At 45.7% G+C, this 19,595-nt stretch overlaps 1 protein-coding gene and 1 long non-coding RNA gene across 4 annotated transcripts; one reads left to right on the plus strand and one right to left on the minus strand.

The window, feature by feature from the left end:
* Nucleotides 1-206: 206 nt before the first annotated feature.
* arhgap45b (Rho GTPase activating protein 45b) lies at nt 207-15,384 on the minus strand. Of its 2 annotated transcripts, none has more exons than XM_035778832.2 (21): nt 14,642-15,384; nt 12,798-13,209; nt 10,010-10,153; nt 9,805-9,889; nt 8,296-8,368; nt 6,623-6,830; nt 6,437-6,498; nt 6,099-6,290; nt 5,698-5,868; nt 4,251-4,388; nt 3,889-4,085; nt 3,617-3,735; nt 3,399-3,488; nt 3,208-3,309; nt 2,956-3,119; nt 2,597-2,785; nt 2,313-2,450; nt 1,972-2,207; nt 1,588-1,819; nt 1,305-1,419; nt 207-1,168 (listed from the first exon to the last, which is right to left on the minus strand). In XM_035778832.2, the coding sequence occupies exons 1-21, from the start codon at nt 14,756-14,758 to the stop codon at nt 720-722; spliced, it is 3,633 nt and encodes a 1,210-aa protein (XP_035634725.1). In that variant the 5' UTR covers nt 14,759-15,384; the 3' UTR covers nt 207-719. The 2 variants fall into 2 exon arrangements, with proteins under 2 accessions (XP_035634725.1, XP_035634715.1); XM_035778822.2 differs by lacking the exon at nt 14,642-15,384 and adding an exon at nt 13,963-14,585.
* On the plus strand, nt 4,412-5,635 carry LOC127933030 (uncharacterized). 2 transcript variants are annotated; one of them, XR_008146830.1, is made up of 3 exons: nt 4,412-4,582; nt 5,114-5,274; nt 5,608-5,635. It is a non-coding gene; the product is annotated as an uncharacterized LOC127933030 (long non-coding RNA). The 2 variants fall into 2 exon arrangements; XR_008146829.1 differs by lacking the exon at nt 5,608-5,635 and adding an exon at nt 5,494-5,526.
* Nucleotides 15,385-19,595: the final 4,211 nt, after the last annotated feature.

Below are 19,595 nucleotides of genomic sequence, written 5' to 3' on the forward strand. Positions count from 1 at the left end.
GCCCCTACCACCAGGCTTGACTGATCCAGACAATACATGCCTGACTACCTCAGGTGGTGGTCAGGAAGATGTGATCACATTGTCTTAATCATCTACACTTGTTCTTAAAATGTGTCCAATCAGAATGTGGATAAGATCAGGACAAAGGGGTAGCGCCAGGTATTAAATGGGTCTATAGTTACAATGAGAGTTACAAGGACAAGGCATAACATTTAGAATAGCATACTCTTTATTACAAAACATTGACAAAAAAAAAGTGATTAAACCGATAATGACAAATCCATCCAATGCAAGGCAAAATGATACAATTTATAAAAACACAAAATGTAAAAATGCATTTTTTTTCAATTTTAGTGCTGAAATAAAACCAGCAGCACTTTAAATATCTGGAATCGTTATCGTAGAAATGCGTCGACAAAGATCCCTCACGACTGGACCTGATTCAAGCTTTAAAGAGCAACGTCCCTAAAGAAATATTTGAAATACAAACTGGCACAGCGATAATCTAGAAGGTATTTACTTTCCAAATTATTAAGTCACAGCTGGTTAGAACTATAATGAATGATGGCAGAAAACAGCTATAACTAAGTGTCTATGAGGGATGTGCCATGTAGTATATTCAATGCTGACATTCTATACCAAAGCTAAAACCAGGATCCATCCTCTTGAAGTACATATAAAATTCAACTTCATATATCATGCAATTCCAGTAAAGACTTTCAGTGAGGTTGACACATTGCACAGGTCGTGTTTACACAAACTCTGGCTCCCTGTCCCTCGGCACCAAACTGAGATTCGCTCCACACATGGCCCAGAACATAGTTGTTGGACTGATTCATGTTGAGCTCAGCCAGGGAGATGCTCAGCTCTTGTTCAGACACCTCCAGGTCCGGGGGCTCGCTGTCTGGGGGCTCAGGGGGGTCGTGGTCCGAGGCATCGGGACCAGGACTCTCCTGGTCTTGGTCTGGTTCCGGGTCGGTCTGGGGTACAGACTGGCTGGAGAGTTCCAGACTATCCCTGCAGTTCAGTTGGTCATCCTCTGTGCTGACCTCACTCTCCTGTTTGACCAGGCAACGTGGCTGGTGTGTGGACCCCCTCCCAGTCTCATCCAGCTCTGAGTCAGAGTCCACAATCTGCTCACTGGAGCTCAGGGAACCTGGAAAACTTCCTGCATGGAGAAAAAGTGAAGGGCTGTAATGAAGTGGCACTGGTCACCTGGATAAATACAAGTTATAAAGATGTAACTCAAATCAAAAGGCAAACGTGTAGTAATTCTTCTTCAAATCCATCTAAACACCTCTTACCACAGCCCTCCTCCATCTTGTCAGAGTCTGTTCTGCTCTGTTCCTCTTTGGCTTCCTGTTCCTCTCCTTCAGCTACCACAGCACTGCTGCCCTCCTCAACATCCACACTGACATTCTGCACCAGCAGTGGGAGACAAACAGGAGTTAAAACAGGGAACTTGAGTTCAAAGCTTCCAACTCTGGTATTGGTTGAGCTATTGGGTGTGGCTGAAATGAAAGCATTCACATTCTTCCTGTATGTTACAAATATTATTAACCGTCACGCAGACACACAAAAACACACCTGTTGGATGGAGATGGAGGATGGGCGACTGCTGGTGCTAGAGGATTTGGACTGGAAGATGGCTGTGTAGAAGACGATGAGAGTCTCTATGATGCGGGCCTGATGGGGGTAGTCCACTAGAGAGGACAGGGACACTGTGGCCCCTGTGGGCCGGGGCCTTATCAGAGAGGGGCCAAACACGATGCCCAGGTTACTGGGACTCATCTTATTGTCCTGCTCCAACTCCGCAATCCTGACGTCAGAGATGGGGAAGAACGATGCTATGACGGAGGTTTAAACAAGTAATACATGATCACAGTTGTGAATCCTCTTTTGTAATGATCTGTGTCAGGTAAAAAAAAAAAAGTGAGTAAGCAATATAGTATTCTCTTCTGAGCTGCTCACCTGCGCAGGTGACGTACGATGTAGCGCAGCGTGGCTACGTTAGCCTTGGGCAGCTCTTTCACCAGCTCCCTAAGTCTATCCACCACAGCCAGGACCGCTGGGTCCGTATCTGGTCCTAGGTCCACCAGCTCTGGCCCCTTCCCTGTCCCGGCTTCCCCTCCCTCAGTTTGCAGGCTCTCCTTGGCTAACCCCATGAGGCTGTTGTACAGGCGGAACGGCATGATGGGCTCTGGAAGCTGTAGAGGACAGAGCGGGAGATTTTTCCATTTGTAGCCATCTTATCCAAAGACAACCCATGATAAGCTCAAATAAATATGGAGGCTGAAACAGCTACAAGGTACCTGTCGGAGGTAGAGCTTGAGGACGTTGCTGATGTCATGGGGGGAACACTGCGAGAGCTCCACTAGTTCCTTGCCATTCTCAAAGGCCTGACACAGCTTCTCTACACGAGTCTTCACCCCATTTACTCTGTAGATACCCTGCAGAGAGAGATGGAGACCAATGGGGAAGAGAGGGAAAATGTTATTGAGATAAGGATAGAGAAGGAGAAAGAAAATAATGCATTCATACAGCCAAACATTACACACCTTTCAAGAAACAGACCCTTCATCCCCCGTTCCCTCACCTTCGTCTTCAGGGCTCGTCTCTCGATCTCCGAAATGCACTTAGTGATGATGAATGGGATGCTGTCAGAGCTGCCGCTGGACACCTGGGAGAAGTCTCGGCCGAACAGCTGGAGTCTACCCTGCAGTTTCTTATGGCCACACTGGATGGCTAACGTCTCCAGACACCGCTTATGACATGCCAGGAAACACTGGTATAGAGGACAAGGGGCATACAGTCGGTCAAGAGGTTAGAGGTCAGGATGATAACCAATGAAAGTCAGAGATGTCATTCACACAGATAAACAGACGTAATCAGCTAATCAAGCAGCCAAAGTCTATTGCTTTCAAAGGTGACGAATGAGATGGTCTTATCTCTCACCTCCTCACACTCTGCTCCCTGGAAGTACACGTAGCTGTCGCACTCCCGACACTTGGACGGGGTGCGGAGTTTACGCAGCCGATGAGTTTGGGCGGCTTTGGAGAGCCCAATGTTACGGAAAGGTCCGGTTGGAACCGCAATCTCAGGCTCCATGCCATTTATGTCTGCGGATGAAGATTGATGGATAAATTGATAAATGCATGAATTATGTAATAATTGGCAAACAGAGAGGAGGTAGACCTCCGGTCTTACTTGGTGCTTCGAAGGAGGCCACGTTCCCGTCCTTCTCATCTGGATCCTCGTTGGACGACATGGTCCCGGTGGAGGAGGTGCGTGCCATTTTACTGATGTCACCTAAAATGTACAAATCAATAACACACACACACACACAGCACTGCAGGGGATGGAGGGAGACAGAGAGAGACAGACAGAGGAAGCCTTACCTGAACTGGTGGTAGGAGATTCCAGGCCACCTTCCCCTTCTACACTGTCTGCATCACTCACTGTAGAACCCCACGATTTGTGGCCTTGTCCTGGGAAGGGGACACAAGGTTATCATGGACAGCAAAACTACCTCATGTAGGTCTACATTGTTTTGTCTTGCATGGTGAGACGGCACAAGACAGTAAGAACCACATCAATATCATACAAAATGACATACTCTTTCTGGCGTTTTCAGCGCTAAGGTCCTCTGTCGTGGTCTCTCCGGTGCTGGGTTGACCCTCAGAGCTGCTCTGCTGGTCTGTGTTGAAGCTGTCATTAAGGGGTCGAGCTGGATGCCTGAATTAACAGATATAAAACCAGTCAAAAAACATTATATTAATGTAAATCTATCACCTCTTATTTATTACTTGGTATAAAGTGACCAAGTGCCCATAGACACCTAACAAACCAAAAGCTTGTTATTATGCTTTGAGGCTAGGAGTGACTCACTGTGTGGAGGCTGCAGTGGCAGTGTAGGGCTCAAACTGGTAGGTGACCTCAGGCTCCTCAGTGAGCTGCAGGTCTCTGACGTGGGCAGCGTACTGCTGTCCCGGGTCATACAGCTTACTGCTCTCACACAGAGTCTGGTAGTGGACCGGCAACACCACCGTCTGCATGTGCATTATCTGGTAGTACGAGATGGTGGCCTGGAGGGAAGGAGAGGAATGGTTTAGTCATGTGGTGGAGGAGAAGGTTTAGCTTACATTCCATCACAGGGAGTGCAAGGAGTGGAACGTCAACTAAACAGACTGGCCGCCAGGCGAAGGCGCGCTGAACAAATTGTCTGCATGTCTGTGTGTGTGCGTACTGACCGAGCGCAGTGTCTGGTCACTCTGTTTGATGACCTCCTGCAGCAGTCGGAGCACATTGACCTTGACGTGTTCCAGCTCCTGCTGCTGGGTGGTGGCGTCTGCTATGCATGTCCTGTAGGTGGCCTCTGCCTCTTCAGCCTGAACACACACACGGTGGTCAATTCTCAGCTAGGCTAATGGCATACATACTCAATGAAATATGGCCATAGGCTTTGACATAGCAGATTTCCCTGGAGAGGCGAGGGAGAGAAGAGACTAGATGAGTAGAAGAGTGGAGAGGAGAGATGGGGGAGGTGAGATGAGTAGAAGAGTGGAGAGGAGAGATGGGGGAGGTGAGATGAGTAGAAGAGTGGAGAGGAGAGATGGGGAGGGAGATGGTGAGATGAGTGGAGAAGAGATGGAGAGGAGAAGATGGGGGAGAGATGGGGGAGATGAGATGAGTAGAAGAGTGGAGAGGAGAGATGGGGGAGGTGAGATGAGTAGAAGAGTGGAGAGGAGATGGGGATGAGGGGAGAGTGAGATGGGGAGGTGAGATGAAGAGTGGAGAGGAGAGATGGGGAGGTGAGATGGTAGAAGATGAGATGGGGGAGTAGAAGAGTGGAGAGGAGAGATGGGGGATGAGGGGAGGTGAGAGATGGGGGAGGTAGAAGAGTGGAGAGGAGAGATGGGGGAGAGAGAAGATGGGGGAGGTGAGATGAGTAGAAGAGTGGAGAGAGAGAGATGGGGGAGGTGAGATGAGAGTAGAAGAGTGGAGAGGAGAGATGGGGGAGGTGAGAGATGAGTAGAAGAGTGGGGGAGAGGAGAGATGGAGGGGAGAGTGAGATGAGTGGAGAAGAGATGGAGATGAGTAGAAGAGAGGGGAGGTGAGATGAGTAGAAGAGTGGAGAGGAGAGATGGGGGAGGTGAGATGAGTAGAAGAGTGGAGAGGAGAGATGGGGGAGGTGAGATGAGTAGAAGAGTGGAGAGGAGAGATGGGGGAGGTGAGATGAGTAGAAGAGTGGAGAGGAGAGATGGGGGAGGGGAGGTGAGATGAGATGGGGGAGAAGAGTGGAGAGGAGAGATGGGGGAGGTGAGATAGAAGAGTGGAGAGGAGAGATGGGGGAGTGGAGAGTGGAGAGAGATGGTGGGGGAGGTGAGATGAGTGGAGAAGAGTGGGGGAGAGATGAGAGATGGAGAGGAGAGGGGGAGGTGAGATGAGTGGAGAAGAGTGGAGATGGAGAGATGGAGAGGAGGGGGAGGTGAGATGAGTAGAAGAGTGGAGAGGAGAGATGGGGAGGTGAGATGAGTAGAGAGTGGAGAGGAGAGATGGGGGAGGTGAGATGATAGAAGGGGAGATGGGGAGGTGAGATGAGATGAGATGAGTAGAAGAGTGGAGAGGAGAGAGAAGAGTGGAGAGAGATGGGGGAGGTGAGAATGGAGGAAAAACAACATATGCAGTGATGGGGACCTTGTTGCGAGCATCTTCCTCCACTCGTAACTTTTTGCCCAGAGACTTGGTGGTAGAGCCTCCTCCATCCTCCTCTGCGGCTCTGCTAGCAGCTGCTTTGGCCTTGTCGTGCTCCTCACAGCGAGCCATGTAGGCATGCTTGGCCTTTCGCAGGTTAGACTCACATTCCATCTGGATCCCAAACACATAGGTACACAGAATCAGTCTTTGGGTACAAATTGGGCAACATCTTGAGAGAGAAAACAAAGTTGTTTCTTTAATAGATACTTTATGTTGATATATTGTCAAATCATTCTCAAAACGGTAAAACATGTATACCTGTAAACTTCATGGCAATGTGAGAGAGATAATATAAATAGAGAGATAACATACTGCATAAATAGCACTAGCAAGGAACTGACCAGTTTCCTCTTGGCACGGTACCACTGTTCCTTGACCTCCTTGCGTTTCTTCTCATGCTCGTGTTTACGCTGCATCAGAGGCTGTAGGAAGGTCTGGTTGTGCAGTGTGGTGGCGGCCTGCTGCATCCCACTGCTCTGCTCCAAGTCCTGCTCCAGAGCCAGAGAGTAGATGGAGTAGAAGGGCATGTGGGGCTGAGAGATAGGGAGTGGTGAGAAGGGAAATAGCATTGTCATCACAGGAGCCTCTTGAATTGGATGTAATCATTTTGACGAGAGTGAATTGGGTATTCCTTTCCTTAACTCCTTCTACTACAAAATACAATATCACTAGGGCTTACATGTGTGATGCTGTGCTTGCTGGACTGGTACAGTCTTTGTAAGCCCTTGGCAAACTCCACTTCTGGATGGGGAAAGATACATGGGTGAATCAACAAATCAATAATACGTTACATTCAGGTTATAAGAGTCAACCTAAATCTCCACTATTATGTGTAGGGAACTGTCTGCGGTGTGTGTCTACCCACCCAGTGAGGTCCTCTTCTCCACGTAGCTCATCAGGTCCTTCATGTATTTAGAGATGGTCTTAGCGTAGGCCAGAGCAGAGTCCACTCCCCCTTCACTACGCTGCAGCATGATGTCCACCTCCTCGGCCCGGCCAAAGTCCTGCAGGTCACTCCTCATCAGAGCTCCCTCTAGCCCATGACCCGACACCCCGTACAGGTTCTCCATAGACTGGACACACAGAGAAATCGTTTCAGACCACTCAAGAATACTGCGAACAGTACCTTATTCTGTACTATGTAGCAGAAATTCCCAATTCAATTATTGAATTCAATCATGAATTGAAGAGCTTACGTTGACTTCTAATTTCAACAATCTTCAAGTTATGAAATGGGAATAGAATTGGAATGAGACTGTTTATTTTAATTGAAATTGTGAAAACATTTGATCTTTGTAATTGAATTGGAATTCAATATTTTTGCATTTCCCAGTTATTGGAATGAATGCACTTAGTATAAAAACAATTAACTGCAGGATTTGTTTTGAATCATTTCAACATGTATTTCTATATTTCCAATAAAGCTAGGATGTCGGAACAGTTCCATGATCAGCCTGAAAGCCTTAATAAGGAATTAAATTATTGGAAATGACCTAACATTGGAGTTGAGAGGAATTTAATTTTCTGAATTCAAAGACTGACCTTGAATTAAATGGAATTTACAGGGAGAATTTGTGGAATTAACCCCAACTCTGCTATATAGTATATTAAAAAACTGGGTGCTTCGAGTATTGAATGCTGATTGGCTGACAGCCGTGGTATATCAGACCGTATACCACGGGTACGACAAGACATGCATTTTTACTGCTCCAATTACGTTATAACCTGTTTATAATAGCAATAAGGCACATCGGGGTTTGGGGTATATGGCCAATATACCACGGCTATGGGCTGTGTCCAGCAACACCGCGTTGCACATAAGAGCAGCCTTTAGCCGTGGTATATTGACCAAATACCACACCTCCTCGGACCTTATTGCTTAATTATTCGGTACACCGTGTTTACCAGAGCCAATACAAATAATGATGGAACAGAGCAATGCCAAGTGGCATCTCAGGGATGGGCATGTACAATTGAATGATGGATATTAAATATTGCACAATTTAAAACACTTGCTCCCTCATCCCCCCCTTCCCCAAAACACATGTAAATATTGGACTATAAATCTCACCTTCCTGTTTTATACTTCTGCTAAAATATTTATTATATTCTACTGAGCCATTTACTTTATGTTCATATTCTTATCTTTCATTATTTGTTGTAGCAATGTCGAGAAGGAACCTCCAAGTAAGTATCCTGTACATATGACTAATACAAACTTTAAACTTCCAATGAAAATAGGATTTGGCACATAGACTGTAGGCCTGTTGAATTCAGTGTGTGCAGGCCTGTTGAATTCAGTGTGTCAGTATTGGAGCTGCATTAATGAATGAGATAGAAGGAACTGTGTTATGTGGAGTCTCAGAGGCGGCCTGTGTGTGTTGTTATAACAGGAGAGCGAGGGAGAGGAACAGGCAGAGATAAAGACACACTGTGTCACTGCCAGGAAGCTGGCCTTGCTGCCCACAAACATCCGCTCTGAGAGCCGACACCTCCTGCCACATGCACACCAAGAAAGCCAAATTAACCCCCACTCACCCTGCTCTTCTCTGTTGGCAGCAGGGACAGTAGGGTACTGCTGTCCACCTCCCCCATCAGCAGCTCTGACACACTGAGGAGGACAGAGAGAGGCCATTACACCGACAGTACTTCCATCAGAGATGGAGAGAGAGGAAGGACTAAAATAAAAAAGGGAAAATGTGTCGATCAAATATGATTTGATCGGTTAAAGCAATGTGAAGGGTACATGTCGGGTTCTTTCCCCTACCGGTGGTCATGGAAAGAAAAAGGAAACTAGGAAAGGAGACAAGGAGAGAGAAAAAACGTCAGGAAGTGGTTGATGCCAGGCTCTGTGCAATCGCACCGGCCATATAACTTCCTCTCTGTCTTCTTTGCCCTGTTGGGGTTGTATGTACTGTGCATGGCCAGGAAGTGAACAAGCGTTCTTTTGAATTATGTATGTATATTCCTATTTACAATTTTAAAATAGACATATAAAATAGACATATCAGAGCATATGTTTTACCTTGGCTGTATGTGGCTGGGAGTTAAAGCATTTATTTCACATGATCCATTAATTTTGACAAATGTGTCTGGGTAAGCGTCATATTAGTAATATTTACTAAATATTTTTATCTGGACACTTCCTGTTGAACTGGAATTTTTCCTTATTGTAGGCTACTACTTTCACCACTTCTAGTCTTAATCTTTACTTCACTACTCACTGTTTAGCACATGACCTCACATGTGAATCTTTAAAAAGATAGATGGGGCTGGCTTAAGAGGGTGTGAACAATGCTGAGTGGTTGTAGACAAAGGAGAGCTCTCCAGTAGGTACCAATAATTCAAAGGCCATTTTCTCAAAAAGTGAGTTTACAAGTTCATCAACTTTCAAAGCAGAATTACTTTCCCATTGTTCCTCAAATGCAGTGTATGATATACCATTTTGTAGCACCGAGTGAGTCTCTATTTTTATCCAATGTAAAAAAACAACAACACAATTTCAAAATGTTGCAACATAAGACTTATTTGAGCCAGTTACTCGCAAATGTATTCATATTTTTTTGAGAGTGATATGTTTGCATCCAAACGACCATTATCACACCTACACATTGTATCCAAGGATAGAAGCACCTATTCTCTGTCTGTAGATAATCTGTTGAGACAACAGACGCCAAATGGCTGCGTTTTGGTTTTGTGTCCTAGGTTACGGAAGAGAAGAAAACCACCACTACACTTCCTGTTTTCTACTGAGCCACATGCAAATGTGTCACTGTGTTTTTTGCTCTAAGATCCACTTCTCTATCGCACATATGCACACACACGTACATTGTACTTCTACAGTTCTACTGTCGTCATACACCACCACCCCGACCTGACCACTGAGGACACATGGTCATGTCCCATTACTCTGTACCAGAGAATAAAAAGTCAAAAGAAAGAGCATTGTGACACACAGTGTCACCTTTGGTTTATTCCAGGATCCATGAAATACTGTTATTAGCTCATGACAATACATACTGAGAAACGGATGTCCCAAATACTTACCTGCTACTAAAAGCAACTGCAATGGTTTCAATGGCCTTCTCAAAGTCCTTCTTTTCTGTGTCATTACAAGTCTCATAGTGAAATCCTGCAATCAAAATAATGAATGTGTTCATTCTAGGCCATTTTAACTCATTGACTTTGTGCTAAAAATTGACTTTTTGACCCTAGGTAGTAGACCACTGATTGGTCCAGCCAGTAGTCTTACCTTTAACCTTAGATATGAGTTTGCCTGCAGCAGTAAGGGTCTCCACAGTGTTGAGGAGAGGGTAGGTGCTGATGACCTGTCGTAGGACCCTCAGGACCTCTCCCAGGCACTCATGGGCCAGAGGGCGACGGTTCTCCTGCTTGTCTACAGACAGAGAGAGCAAAAGAGACGGGACAGTCAGAGACACAGACAGGAGAGACATGGATCCTGTGCCATTCCTAATACACAGCACTCCACTTGTCTACAGCCACACACAAAGAGGACCGAGCCTAACCTACCATTTTGTACATCTATCGAGTACTAGTTACAACCGGAAGTGATAGGGTTGGTGTTGGGGAGATAGAAGGCTGTGTCTGAGGTCTGTGACGGGCCTCACCGTCACAACACGGAATCCATATAACATGGAGATCATCTTTATAGACAGACGATTAGGGTTGGTCAGAGTATTAGAGGTCATTACAGGTTATTAGAGGTTGAGAGGGAGTGATTCATGACCAATCTCTGGACATCATGAATAGTAATACGGACGGCAGACAGACGGGTTGTAGGGACAGCTTGTCAGCAGTGACGTCTGCAGGCCACTTCCTCTTGTCTCTCTCACAGACAGCAGATCCTTTGGCCGGTAGAGCCCTCCTTCCTCCTCTTTTCCCCTTTGGCCCTCCATCTCAATGTCCATGTCTGTCAAAGTGGCTGGCCCATGGAATGGGACCAGGAGGCCATAGAGGGTGGACTAGTTAGAGGGCATGTCAGAAGGAGGATGGTAAAAAGGCTCCAAGATGCTTACTATAGAAACTGAAACTAGCTAAATGAACATGTGGCATTATGTGACTGTGTGCATAGACTTATGTAAATTTAGTTCCTGGATAATCTCATATCAAATATATTTCAGTTTTAGATGGTTGTGGTTTGTCAGAATTTAATTCAGAGATAGGTTCATAACTTAAGTTATCCTGTCTCAGCCTCCAGTATTTAGGCTGCAGTTGTTTATGTGTCGGGGGGCTTGGGTCAGTTTTTTATATCTGGAGTACTTCTCCTGTCCTATTCGGTGTCCTGTGTGAATTTAAGTGTGCTCTCTCTAATTCTCTCTTTCTTTCTCTCTCTCTCTCTCAGAGGACCTGAGCCCTAGGACCATGCCTCAGGACTACCTGACATGATGACTCCTTGCTGTCCCCAGTCCACCTGGCCGTGCTGCTGCTCCAGTTTCAACAGTTCTGCCTTATTATTATTGGACCATGCTGGTCATTTATGAACATTTGAACATCTTGGCCATGTTCTGTTATAATCTCCACCCGGCACAGCCAGAAGAGGACTGGCCACCCCACATAGCCGGGTTCCTCTCTAGGTTTCTTCCTAGGTTTTGGCCTTTCTAGGGAGTTTTTCCTAGCCACCGTGCTTCTACACCTGCATTGCTTGCTGTTTGGGGTTTTAGGCTGTGTTTCTGTACAGCACTTTGAGATATCAGCTGATGTACGAAGGGCTATATAAATACATTTGATTTGATTTGATTTAAGGGAGCACATCATTTCAGATATTGACCATGTGATAGGTTCAAACAGGGAGGTTAATCTCAGAACATCACAAGGATGGACTGGAAGCAGTCTTGTGGTATTGACGGTGTCACAGGTCAGACTAACGCTGTGGACTATGTGAGGGGGAAGTCTGAACGAGGTCGCTCTGCCATGCATCATTGCTTCCTGTTTAGATTAATACGACAGTCACGGGGGGTTAATAAGTTAAAGTATAGACACCCTAACCATTCCATCACTTTTAGAGCAATCAACCCATGTTCCAAAGTGAGACCATTTGTTGGCCTGACTCTCTCAAGCTGAAATTGTTACATCACTTGTTGCACATCTTGTATTTTATTGCATCAATAAAATAAATGACACATTATCAGCCTGCCTCATGAAAATGAAAAAACTCCTTGATCTGAGGTAACTATGACTGTTTTTGGGCCGAATTCATTTTTGCAGAAAAACCGTTGGACCAGCCATTTTGCTTGAGTACAGACAGAAATTGCAGTAAACAGGAGACTGGTTTCCTGCTGGAGTGTGGTCGCCGTTACATCTCGAGCAAGAGAACTGGGTTGCTTGTGCAAAGCCAGCCAGCCAGCCCGCCCTTCCCCTCCCACACGCAACACGTGGTGAACAGGAGGGGTGAGGAGGGGAACCAAAACAGCATTGTTCTGAGCGCATGCTAACATGTGGCGCATCAGGTAGGAGTAGTGGAGAATTTAGACATCCACACAGAGAACAATAAGATTGGGAAACAATAGCAGATGGTCACGATGCAGCCAAAAGCAATCCCAATAACAAAGGCATATCATAATAGTAATACATCTAGCAGACTTTTATCCAAAGCGACTTACAGTCATGCGTGCATACATTTTATATACGGGTGGTCCAGGAAATCAAAACCCACTATATCCTGGCACTGCAAGCTCCACATTCTACCAATGGACCTACAGAGGACCACTCAATCATGTGCACAATGAAATATCTGACTAGAGTTTTGAAGATAAGTTGTCCCATCTATAAGCTCTTATGCCTCTCTAACAGTCTTAGAGGAGCCAAATGAATAACAAGACTCCAGAGACTGACCATAGCAGTTGGTTAACTGTATTTTGAAAAGGTCCCCCCCTTGCCCCCTTTTACAATCTAAAGTGCTTTGAGCATTGGAGAAGCACCATGTTCAAACATGGCCTTTGTGTCCTCTACCTCTCTCAGAGCTAAACCTTAGCCAGACAAAGGAGAAGAGCATAAACCTATGTGAACCTATATCCACTCACCTTCCCCCAATACAACGTCCTTCAACTTCTCTACGGCCTCAGCAAAGCGGGCCACATTACTTAACAGAGAGGGGATGTCCTCCACCTCGATGGCCATGCTCTCTGAGCTGTCTTGGGGGGTGGTGGGGGTGATAGCCCCTTTTCCCTGGCCCTTGGTGAACACCCATGAGTGGATAGGGAACCCCGCGGCGCTGGCATGACGGCTGAGGCCGGTGGGCCTCTTCATGGTGGCCCCTGGGGTCGGGCAGCCCACCCCCACCAGCTTGCTGTGCTGGGCATTTGGGGTGCCAGGGCAGGACACGGAGGAGTCCGATGGGGCACCGGGAATGGGGAAGAGGGTGGAGGAGGATGAGGTTGAGGAAGGGGTGGTGTCGATAGCATCACGACGAGGCTGCTCCTGGAGAATAGACAGCTGGGTAAGAGAGAGGAGGGGGAGAGGAGAGGGAGAAGAACTTGTGACATCTGTGGTAACACAAAAACATCAGGACAATAATGTGACTGATATTTTTGGCAGACTGTTGGTAAACAGACAAACAGAGACTTCAACAAGATACTGTGTTGTGTAACACTTCCTGACTCAGCTTCTTGCCACACCCTGAAACAGCTCTCCGAAAACAGAAACTCGGGCCACTTTAAGCAACATCAAGTTGTACGGTTTGATGAGACATGACGGAAAAGTGATGAAATCAACTCATCAAGTGTCCCAACTTGTCCATGGACTACAACACACCTAACATAAACGAGTTGATTAAATAATAGCTAAATCAGAGTCTAGCTGTTACAAGTCGTAGATGCAGTGATGTAGTGTAGAGGCCTGAAACATACACATCTTAAAGTCTAAACAGTATCAATGGCAGGTGCACGGTGTGGTTATGAAACAGAAAATAGCGGCAGCATCACACCCTGCCAGTAGGAGGCGCAACTAAGACAACTAGAGCAGACCTTGCATCATGTTATTCCAAGAACACCTTTTATGGTACTGTGTTCTAAACTTGAAAGTGTAGCATACTGTATGAAGCAGATACATGTTTTTATAAACGGAAATAAATATTTTAAGGACAGATGGTCTCAAAGCAGTGAGAATAATAACACTCATTCCTTCTCATGAGGAAAATGTATAAACACCTAGGTGGCTAACTGATTCAATTGGTAGTGTTTGACATACCTGTTTGAGCCAGACGTTGGGTCTATTGGGTTGTTTGTCCAATTTGTTCTTGGCTTTAGCCTCCTCTCTCTTAACTCTCTGGCCCGTGGAGTATGGGTTGTAACTATTCTTGCTACCACGTTTCAGCATGGTCTCTCTGTCGCTATTGTTTTCACATCATCTTTAGCAGGAGTCACTTTTTAAACTAGACTCATCTTGCAGGTGACGAACCAATACTGGCTTACTAACCCACAAAAGTATTTTCCAATGAAACGAAAAAAAATGAGTCATTCTGCAGACAAAGTTATCAGTGACTAACAGGTTTATTTTGAATTGACTAATCCAACTAGTTTTAAGTATTCATCAACAACGTCCTCAAAAATTCAACCAAATATCCCAATAGTGTAACATCTCTCCCCCACTAGGCTACTTTAAATGAATTAAATGATAGGCTACTGTCCATATAAATCACCTAAAATGCTCACCTTTAGCCTTCAAAACACCCCACTAAATATGTCATTGCTGGTCCATAACCTACGATAAGTGAAGTCAATTTAATTGAGGTCAGGTCTAAACAATCTACTGAAGTTTGACATCTGTCATGCTGTCCCCCAACTCCCCTAGCTTCTCAGCAGCGGACAGACAGCATAGGAAATCTGTCTGAGTGACAGGAGGAAATCAGAGATGATGTGCTACTTACTGATGATGAGCTCTGTGGCCCGGGGCTTCCTGCTCGAGTCTTCTTCGAGATGGAAGGGGTTTTTATCAATTCCCTTTTCTTTCGGGAGAACATCTTCAACGTACCTTTGCCGTCCATCCCGACTTCTTTGAAATTCACATACAACCCCCCCACCCACCCCCCGATTCTCCACTTCTTTGGTGCTCTGCCAGTTTACAGGCGCTGCTGTTCCATCGGTCCCAAGCTTCAGCCACGCTTTCTGCTGCCTCGCTACCACACATTGAGCGTAGAAGCTCACTGACAGCTCACCACAAACAGTCAGTGCCGCCGCGACATCCGCTCCAGTGTTTTTTTTTCTCAAGGGAAGAAAAGCGCATGTGATGTATTGCGCTCCATTTGATTGGGGCGCTCGAGGTTTGCAATACAATGTCTATAAAACATGTATACAGAACATTTATTTAGTAAACCAGTAGAGTACAACGTATTCGATGCCTCCAATAAAAGTTAAATAGCTCCAACACCGATTGAGAATGCCTCACTATCCGATACTGTCAGAAGGGTCTGGCAGCAGTCCTGGGCTGCATACAGTACGATTTATGTTCTGTAACGTTCAATTGAACGGAAAGGGTACTGTACTGAACGACCAATTGAAAAACGAGGAGGTTGTGGGTTGGAAAAACGCTGTCAGCATGGCCACTGCCCTTTAAATACGCCACTCATTGCCTCAAGACACGCCTTGCAGCACCCACCAAACGGGAGCAAACGTACCTCAAAGTCAGTTCAAGAAGGTTGTGTGGAAACGTGCCATTCAGTACAAATCAAGCGAACTGAATGCACCTATAGTCGGACTGGAACTCACTTATATCGCCGTGTTCCAGAGAATCAAAACCGTAATGTATCTTAGGTAAATTGTGACTGGCTTACTGATTTACAAATAACAATGAGTAGTTATTTATGATGCAAGGTTATTTGTATATCAGTCAGTCGGCAGTCGCCTGCAATGTTCAACAAGCACAGTGTAGTCATAAAAAACGGAAATGAGTTGGCATTTTCTACCTCTGGTCATAGCCGCGGGAAGTAGGGGTGCTGAGGGGGCTGCAGCACCCCTTGAACAATCGGAATAAAATAAAATATATATACTGAACCCCCATGTTTCATAAGCACAAAAAGCTTATTTCTCTCAAATGTTGTGCACAAATGTGTTTACGTTCCTGTTTGTGTGCATTTCTCCTTGCCAAAATAATCCATCCACCTGACAGGTGTGGCATATCAAGAAGCTGAATAAACGGCACGATCACTACACAGGTGCACCTTGTGCTGGGATAATAAAATAAAAAACCTCTAAAATGTGCAGCTTTGCCACACAACACAATGCCACAGATGTCTCAAGATTTGAGAGAGTATGCAATTGGCATGCTGACTGCAGGAATGTCCACCAGAGCTGTTGACAGAGAATTGAATGTTATTTCTCTACCATAAACCGCCTCCAACATTGTTTTAGAGTCCAACCGGCCTCAAAACCTCAGACCATTTGTAACCACCCCAGCCCAGGACATCCACATCTGGCTTCTTCACCTGTGGGGTCATCTGAGACCAGCCACCCAGACAGCTGATGAAACTGTGGTTTGCACAACCCAAGAATTTCTACACAAACTGTCAGAAACCGTTTCATGAAAGCTTATATGTGTTCTCGTCTTCCTCACAAGGGTCTTGACCTGAAAACAGTTCGACTTCAGTCGGCAAATGCTCACCTTCGGTGGCCACTGTCATGCTGTAGAAGTGTGCTCTTCATGGATGATTCCCAGTTTCAACTGTATCGGGCAGTTGGTATGACATCGTGTGGGCGAGCGGTTTGCTGATGTCAACGTGAACAGAGTGTCCCATGGTGTTGGTGGGGTTATGGTATGGGCAGGCATAAACTACGGACAATGAACACGATTGCATATTATCGATGGCAATTTGAATGCACAGAGAAATCGGAGATATCGTGACGAGATCCTGAGGCCCATTGTTGTGCCATTCATCCACCGCCATCACATGTTTCAGCATGCAGGATCTGTATACAATTCCTGTAAACTGAAAATGTCCCAGTTGTTACATGGTCTGCATACCCACCAGGCATATCAACCATTGAGCATGTGTGAGATGCTCTGATCGACATGTATGACAGCATGTTCCAGTTTCCACCAATATCCAGAAACTTCGCACAGCCATTGAAGAGGAGTGGGACAACATTCCACAGATCACAATCAAGAGCCTGATGAACTGTATGCCAAGGAGACGTGTCGCAGCATGAGGCAAATGGTGGTCATACCAGATACTGACTGGTTTTCTGATCTACGCCTCTACCTTTTTTTTTTAGGTATCTGTGACCAACAGAAGCATATCTGTATTCCCAGTCAGGGGGAAATCCATATATTAGCACCTAATGCATTTATTTCAATTGATTGATTTCCTTATGAACTGTAACTCAGTAAAATCTTTGAAATTGTTGCATGTTGCATTTATATTTTTGTTTTGTGTATATATTTTTTTATTCTCAAAAAAGCAGTGCACTGGGCCTTTATACTCCTGTATTAGTGGACCGATGTGTGCAGTGCAGGAAACATGTATCTTTCTCACAAAAGTAGTGCACTGGGCCTTTACTACGGCAGTATTCAGGGCTGGTCCTGGCCATTCAGGGCTGGTCCGCCACAACGAGTTGCTAGAGCACTATGAGCCAAGGAAATTCCCCCGGCCAAACCCTCCCCTAACCCAAACGATGCTGGCCCAATTGTATGCTACGCCATGGAGCTCCTGGTCACTGCCGGCTGGGACACTGCCTGGGATCGAACCCAAGGCTGAAGCGGCGCCTCAGCACTGCGATGTAGTGCCTTAGACCGCTGCACCACTCAGGAAATGTTGCCCTCTTTAATCTTCCTCCATAGACCGCCGCCTTTAACCCTGCCTAATAAGTGAGCCAGCCTTGCCTGTATTAGCGGATCAATATAGCCCTCTGTTGCACTGGAAACATTTTCTCTCTCACAAAAGTAGTGCACCGTCTGCAACGAGGGGGACCTCGGACTTTCTCATCCAATGGGTTTTGGGAAGGAGGCAAGGACAGAAAGAGGACGCGAGGAGTATACAATTGAGATTCTCCCTTTGTCGCAAAGGCGGAAAGGCAGGTGGGAGGAGGCGAGATCAGGTGGGAACATTCTAGCCAATGAGATGTCATGTGCGTCCACTTACACTACATGCCCGAAAGTATGTGGACACCTGCTTGCCATCTCATTCCAAAATTATGGTCATTAATATGGACTTGGTCCTCCCTTTGCTCCTATAACAGCATCCACTCTTCTGGAAAGACTTTCCACTAGATGTTAGAACATTGCCGCGGGGACTGGCTTCCATTCAACCACAAGAGCATTAGCGATTAGGCCTGGCTCGCAGTCGGCTCGCAGTCGGTGTTCTGGCTCGCAGTCGGTGTTCCAATTCATCCCAAAGGTGTTCGATGGGGTTGAGGTCAGGGCTCTGTGTAGGCCAGTCAAGTTCTTCCACAACGATCTCAAAAAAAGGATTTCTGTATGAACCTCACTTTGTGCACGGGGCATTGTCATGCTGAAATAGGATAGGGCCTTCCCCAAACTGTTGTAAGCACAGAATTATCTGTTGTATGTTGTAGTGTTAAGATTTCTCTTCGCTGAAACTAAGGGGGCTAGCCCGAACCATGAAAACAGCCTCAGACCATTATTCCTCATCCACCAAACTTTACAGCTGGCACTATGCAGTTGGGCAGGTTGCGTACTCCTGGTGTCTGCCAAACCCAGATTCTTCCTGTCAGACGGTGAAGCATGCTTTATACACCACTCCAGTGGATACTTGGCATTGCGCATGGTGATTTTAGGCTTGTGAGCGGCTGCTCAGCCATGGAAACCCATTTCATGAAGCTCTCGATAAACTACCACATCGCGGCTGAGCCGTTGTGTGTTCTAGACATTTCCACTTTACAATAACAGCACTTACAGATGCCCGTGGCAGCTCTGGCAGGGCAGAAATTTGAACTGACTTGTTGGAAAGGTGGCATCCGATGACAGTGCCACGTTGAAAGTCACTGAGCTCTTCAGTAAATCCATTCTAATGCCAATGTTTGTCTATGGAGATTGCATGGTTGTGTGCACGATTTAATACATCTGTTAGCAACGGGTGTGGCTGAAATAGCCAAATCAATTCATTTGAAGGGGTGTCGACATACTTTTGTATATATTGTGTATATCAAATCAAACTTTATTTGCCACATGTGCCGAATACAACAAGTGTAGACCTTACCGTGAAATGCTTACTTACAAGCCCATAACCAACAGTGCATTTCAAGAAGAGTTAAGAAAATATTTACCAAACAAACTAAAGTAAAAAATAATTAAAAGTAACACAATAGCATAAAAATAACGAGACTATATACAGGGGGTGCCGGTACCGAGTCAGTGTGCGGAGGTACAGGTTAGTTTAGGTAATTTGTACATGTACATATCACGAAATTCATAACAACCTAAACATTAAAAAAACATATATTCAATAAAATAAGCCTCACATAACAAATGAGCAATAAAAAATGGTTAAACTAATCCAACACGTTTAGCCTCTTTCTCTCTTGCAATCATCCCCACTGCTCCGCATTTGACCCTCTTCACATTCTCACACGCCACACCCAGTGCTGCCAACTCCAAAATTGATGGATATACTGACAAGGTACATGTCCCTCCGCCCTACAAACGCCCTAATGGGAGTCGTTGTCCACAAAGCGGCACAGCGGGCTGTCTAGCTCTCGCCTATCCTTTCTTTGGATTGGTTAATACATCTCATTATTGTAATATTTTTTGAATATTCAATTTGTTTATTAAATGTTTTATATTCAATGAGGGATGTTGACAACTTCCGCCTGTATTAATGGAGAGAGATGCTATGCTACTAAGCCTTATGACATGAATGTGCATAGCAG

This window comes from Oncorhynchus keta, chromosome 1 (assembly GCF_023373465.1).
Source record: "Oncorhynchus keta strain PuntledgeMale-10-30-2019 chromosome 1, Oket_V2, whole genome shotgun sequence".
NCBI lineage: Eukaryota > Metazoa > Chordata > Actinopteri > Salmoniformes > Salmonidae > Oncorhynchus > Oncorhynchus keta.

Excerpts from the sequence above, each read along its gene's own strand:
- arhgap45b (XM_035778822.2), bottom strand. The coding sequence starts at position 14,091 with ATGCTGAAACGTGGTAGCAAGAATAGTTACAACCCATACTCCACGGGC. Across the intron at positions 3,489-3,616 it reads CGCTGAAAACGCCAGAAAGA|GACAAGGCCACAAATCGTGG; the intron begins GTATGTCATTTT and ends TCCCCTTCCCAG. Across the intron at positions 1,420-1,587 it reads CCTCCATCTCCATCCAACAG|AATGTCAGTGTGGATGTTGA; the intron begins GTGTGTTTTTGT and ends CTGCTGGTGCAG.